The sequence below is a fragment of the Triticum aestivum genome, chromosome 6D, assembly GCF_018294505.1.
Source record: "Triticum aestivum cultivar Chinese Spring chromosome 6D, IWGSC CS RefSeq v2.1, whole genome shotgun sequence".
In the NCBI taxonomy this organism is placed as follows: domain Eukaryota; kingdom Viridiplantae; phylum Streptophyta; class Magnoliopsida; order Poales; family Poaceae; genus Triticum; species Triticum aestivum.
The window spans coordinates 315167455-315172877 of NC_057811.1; the positions used below are offsets into that span (position 1 = coordinate 315167455).

General features: G+C 40.6%; 1 protein-coding gene across 1 annotated transcript; it reads left to right on the top strand.

Annotated features, from left to right (window-relative positions):
• The first annotated feature begins 929 nt into the window (after window positions 1-929).
• LOC123141535 (uncharacterized) lies at window positions 930-1864 on the top strand. Its single transcript, XM_044560648.1, has 2 exons — window positions 930-1250; window positions 1366-1864. Exons 1-2 carry the CDS (start codon window positions 1132-1134, stop codon window positions 1574-1576), a joined length of 330 nt encoding a protein of 109 aa, XP_044416583.1. The 5' UTR covers window positions 930-1131; the 3' UTR covers window positions 1577-1864.
• Window positions 1865-5423: the final 3559 nt, after the last annotated feature.

Sequence of the window (5423 nt, forward strand, 5' to 3'; positions counted from 1 at the left end):
AAATAAAAGACTACAATCCATTTTTATCGCACATCAGAGTGACCAATCTAAGGAGGGTGGTAGGCTACACAAAACAAGATATCAACCACTAACAATTTGTTAGATGTTTGCCTCTTAGACCGAAATGTCATTTTCCTAGTTAGCCATTTCCAAAAAAATGGCGTGCTCAATCATTTGCACCAATAGTCTCTTTGTTCCAAACTATAGAGCGCATAAGTATAGTTGATCCAATATTTCGTAATTTTGATCATGCTCCCATCATTCTCAAAAGAATGGTGTAGGCTTAAAAGGGCGCAAGGTGCTAATTTTGGTTTGTTTCTTCCGAGACTACCTCACCCCGTCGCCCCTCTTCGTGCTTTAGTCATTCCTAATTTGGCATATGGTTCCATGTGTTTTCCCTCCTTAGTCTACGCCAAATGAACGATGACGTGCACATAGGAAACGAAAAACGCCTACGTTTCCCTCCTTAATCTAAGCCCAATGAATGATAATGCACATATGAAACAAAAATAGCACGCTTTTTCCTCCTTAATCCACGCCATATGAAAGTGCAGTGAATTATGTAATTTTGGAAAGAAACTTCCATGTTTTTCCTCCTTAATTCGAGAACTTTAAAGTTGTATGTTAAGAAATTATCATCACCTTTTTGAAAGGAATGGTAAAATAAACAAAAGTTATGGATCAAACAATATTATCGTGGGTATACATTGTGAGTATGATTTGACTATCTTGTGGGGTATACATAATGAAAATTCATAGTCAAATTTAAACACGAAATATATTTTAGTGGGAAAGAGACCAATCGCATATTTTCATAGTAAAAGCACTGTACGTCGATATATCATGATATATCGCCAACAGAATCAACTGTCCCAATATCTACACATGCTGGAGGGAAATAATAAAAAATCACCCACGCCTCACCACTAACGACGAGAAGAGAGAGAGATTCCTCCCCTCCGCTGTACTAATACAGGGAAGCTCCCAGTCAGGCTTGCCTTTGGAGCCTTGCCCTTTCCCCTAGACTCCCAGCCCCGGAGGCCTCAACACCTACCAGACTAACACTACCACCAGCTGCATCCAAGCCTAGCTACCACTCTCCTCCCTCCCCCTCTGTCTCCTGAGGTGCTCATGGCCTCGAGCTCAAACCCGGTCAGCATGGACATGGACCCGCCCGTCGTCTCTATCGCCGTCGAGCACGGCCCGCCGGAGTCGCGCCTGGTTCAGCTCGGCGTCAGGTCCTGGCCCAAGTGAGTACCGATCGATCACCGGTTCCAGCTATTTCCTTATTCCTTGTTCCATTATTTCCATGGCGGGCGGCTAAGTGAGCGTGTGCAATGGTTCTTGTGTGCCGTGCTCGTGCAGGTGGGGCTGCCCGACGGGGAAGTTTCCGGTGAAGTTCGACGCGAGGCAGACGTGCTATCTGGTGAAGGGCAAGGTGAGGGCGCACATCAAGGGGTCGTCCGAGTGCGTGGAGTTCGGCGCCGGCGACCTCGTCGTCTTCCCCAAGGGGCTCAGCTGCACCTGGGACGTCGTCGCCGCCGTCGACAAGTACTACAAGTTCGATTCGTCTTGACTTTGCCGGGTTCGCGGTGACTAATTCGCCTCCTGATTTAGATTGGTGACTGTGTTAGCCTCATTCTCTAGCTAATTTGCTAGACCATATCCGTCTCTATTGGCTTCCTTGTGTGTAGTAGGGAAAAAATCGGCGTGAGTGAGGTGAGGGGCATCTAGCCCTCCTGCGTAGTAGGTTCCTAGTTATTCAGTTGCCTCGCAAAACCGGTCAATGCAGTGGCCGTTCAAAGTATTCTTATTTATTGCCCTGAGTGCAGTGCAAATCCGTTTTGAATGCCTTCTTTGACCAGCCAGCATCAGTGGACTGCATTGTCTATGGGCACCTTCCTTTTCTTCTTTATATATGAGCAGCATTACAGGGCCAGGGGTGTGTGTGGCTATCGACCACCCACAGCACTTACTAAGCTTTAAGAATGTGATAAAGCATGGCTGCGAGATGAGAATTGACTCGTGCTTTATTTATAAAGCGGGGCTAGAGCCTGTTCGAGAGATGAGAAGATCGAGTTCTAGTTTCTATCATCTTATCTCCCATACACACACACTCTCTCTTGCGAAATCAGCATATCCTACTCAGCTACAATTAGTGCTACTTTCTTCGTTGTTTTTAACATCCTAGAGCCCAGTGGCTGACCTAAAATGTGGGGGGTGCCGCAATTAAAAAATGTAAAAATTTACACTACAGATAGTAAAATTTGATGTAAACATCATTTTAGTCTTAATAAAAAGTCTTAAAATAGCATGAGCTGGTTAACTATCTAGTATTAAGTATATAAAAAATATTTTACAATTTTGGCAGCCCATGTCGCCACCCTAGATCCGCCCCCTGCTAGAACCCCTGCCCTCAAACAAACAAAAGAATGACCGTCCGCTGATAGTTACAAATTTACCGAAAATGGCTAATGAAAGATGCTATTTATAGACTGCCATCATAGAGAACGTACAATAAAACTTCTCTACTTTTAAGTAATGTTGACTCATAATACACATAATAATATTTAATTAGTCATGTGAAATATTACATGATTTCGTGGAGAAAAATATTTTTATTTATAATTTATATATTTTACTTTTTTGTGGAGGATATATTTTACTTATATGAAAAGCAACAAGGGAAGATATGTGTTAGAGCCGGCGGATATTAAAAATGGCCTGCTGGAGGATATGCTTCCACATGTAAAAGTAATTCTACAAATGTAAAAAAGTCCATAATTCTATTCACATGTATTTGTTCATGACTCTTTGGATGTATGTAATTTTTTAATGAAAAAAACACAAGAATTGTGACTTGTGCTAAAATAAATCAAATTAGTGCTTCAAAAGTTGCTTTTTACACCAAGGCATTTTCTTTTCATTTTGGCCAAGATCAAAACATATGACATATTTTTGTGGAATCTTACAGGAAGATAGAAGGCACAGGTGTGCATGTTGTAATTCAATTCAGTTTTTGTTTTTAAGTATATTTTTACAATTTTACTTTTCATCAGGGAGCATATATATATGCCCCTAGGAGACAAAATGTCGGCATCATGCAAGCGGTGCCTATTTTCAAACACTACTGCACTATTTACTGATAGAGGGAGATCTTGTAATACAATTGTTAGTAAAAGCATTTTTGTATTGCTATATTTCTTTGTACATCTTTATTAATATTTAAACCTATAAGTATCAAAGTAATGTAACCTACATAAAACTCGAAATCAAGTAAGAAGAAACAAAATGAATAATAATCATGGTACTACATTGTTTGTATCCAAATGTAGCAATTCTATTCTAATCGGGACCCCCCCCCCACCCCCCCACACACACAATTTTGTCTTAGGATAGGTTATTTTCATGTTTGTTGCATTTAAATCATATGATTTTTCCGTTCAATGTGATATGGTGTCACTATAAAAAACTTTCTCATTATAGCTCACATTGTTGGATACTAAACTTGAAATGGAAGGTTATATACTCACCAATCGAAAACAAAAATAATAATAATGGAAGTTCCATAAGAAACAAAATATGTTTGAATATTGAAGCTCAAAAGATCATGCCATCTCTTCGTATCATAGAAGGTCGACACAACATTTATGCACGACGGGTTGTAGCTGTCGTCACAAAGGATAGTCAATGACTAAGAGATAAAGGATAGTCAATGACTAAGAGATAGCCATGTACATAGACTATTTTCCCAAGTAATTGGCAGGAACACTACCTTTTAATTAGAAGAGGACATTTTTTTGCAAATATATACGCATTTTGACCGGCATAACCAATGACATGCCAAGATGACACGGACAAAAAAAAGTCAATGGCTGACAGAACCGGAGAAGTAAGATCTGAGTTAACCTTTATTGTCCGAAAATAGTCGCATACACCTAACATGTTTTTCAACAACGGTTACCACCGGTTGCCTGGATTGACTAGATCGGGCATATTATTATAAGGATAATTATATATAATCTGAGTTGGTTTCGAACACAATTATAGAGCCATTGGATGCGCTAAAATGTTTGCTAATACACCTATTGTACTCCTTAATTGACCCTTCAGGTGAAGATGCTTGTAATATAGTGAGTATTTTGTCTTCATTTAACAATGTATTAAAAAGAGGGAAGCTGCATCATTTTATGTTGTTTGAAGGCATCCACCCAACTCAAAAAAGAAGAAGGCACACACAACAAATATAATTTCTCCCATCGTTTTTATTTACTCCACATATTAGCATTGAGCAAAGTCAAACTTTATAAAGTTTGACCAAGTTTGTAGAAAATAATATGAACATCTACAGTAACAAATTTATATGATGTGAAAATATATGCAATGATGAATCCAATAGTATTGATTTGATGGTGTATGTGTTAATATATTTTTCTACAGACTTGTTGAAAGTATTTAAATTTGATTTTAGACATACCTAATATGCAGAGTAAATAAAAATGAAGGGATTACTATACAAGAGGGGGAGGGTTGATTGATGAGAAAATGTCTTCTCATGCTTTACTTGTAGCCAGTTCTGGAACATGTGGTTAATTCTGAGGTAATTTTGAGGAATTAGGGGCGATAGGTCTTGAGAATTTTCCAGTGAGCAAAAACGCAAGAAGAACGTTGTGTGTAAATGAAATGGTGCGGCTTAAGGACCGACAAAATGATTTTTTGATACCCTTTTGATTTGCCTAGATACATCCGTTTCAGACCGAGGGAATAGTGGCTTCGTACGGATACTAACAGCCAATAAATAATTTGTTAGGCAGCATGGGTGATGAAATAGTGCATACACATGGTGCAAAAGAGATGAATCTAACATACCGAATTCTGCTGGTTCCGCGCCTCCTAGGCTCGTAGCTAGGTAGTTGAGCCTGGACTGAAATTGATGGTTGGAATTGGATACTTGGACCGATATGCACGCATATTCCGTGCCTCTGGACCGGCCGGCCGGCGTACTTAGGTCAGTGCCAGGGCAGGGTGGTGGCTAGCTAGAGCAACTTCAACACGTCGATTCAAATGGACGCGTGCTTTGTCCGCTTTGCGTCTGTTTGAATTGATCAGGCGGACGTGGGTATCCGGTTTTTTATTTGGATTGGCAGATGCGCTCAATGGAAGGCCGACCCATTTATTTCGACGTGGTCGAAACTGCGAATTAAACATAATTATACATAAATGTCCGGTCAAACGCCGGCCAAAGTCCACTTAAACATAACTAGAAAATTAAAAACTCTAATAAATGCCCGCACGCTGCCCTAGTAGACCGCCTTGCCCTTGCCCTTACCCTTCCCGTCGTCGTCGTCACCGCCGATGAGGTCAATGAAGACGGGGGAGGCCCAGCCCACCCGAACGCGGCGTGATAGGCCGCGAGGGTAGTC

Excerpts from the sequence above, each read along its gene's own strand:
- LOC123141535 (XM_044560648.1), top strand. The coding sequence starts at position 1,132 with ATGGCCTCGAGCTCAAACCCGGTCAGCATGGACATGGACCCGCCCGTC. Across the intron at positions 1,251-1,365 it reads GGCGTCAGGTCCTGGCCCAA|GTGGGGCTGCCCGACGGGGA; the intron begins GTGAGTACCGAT and ends GTGCTCGTGCAG.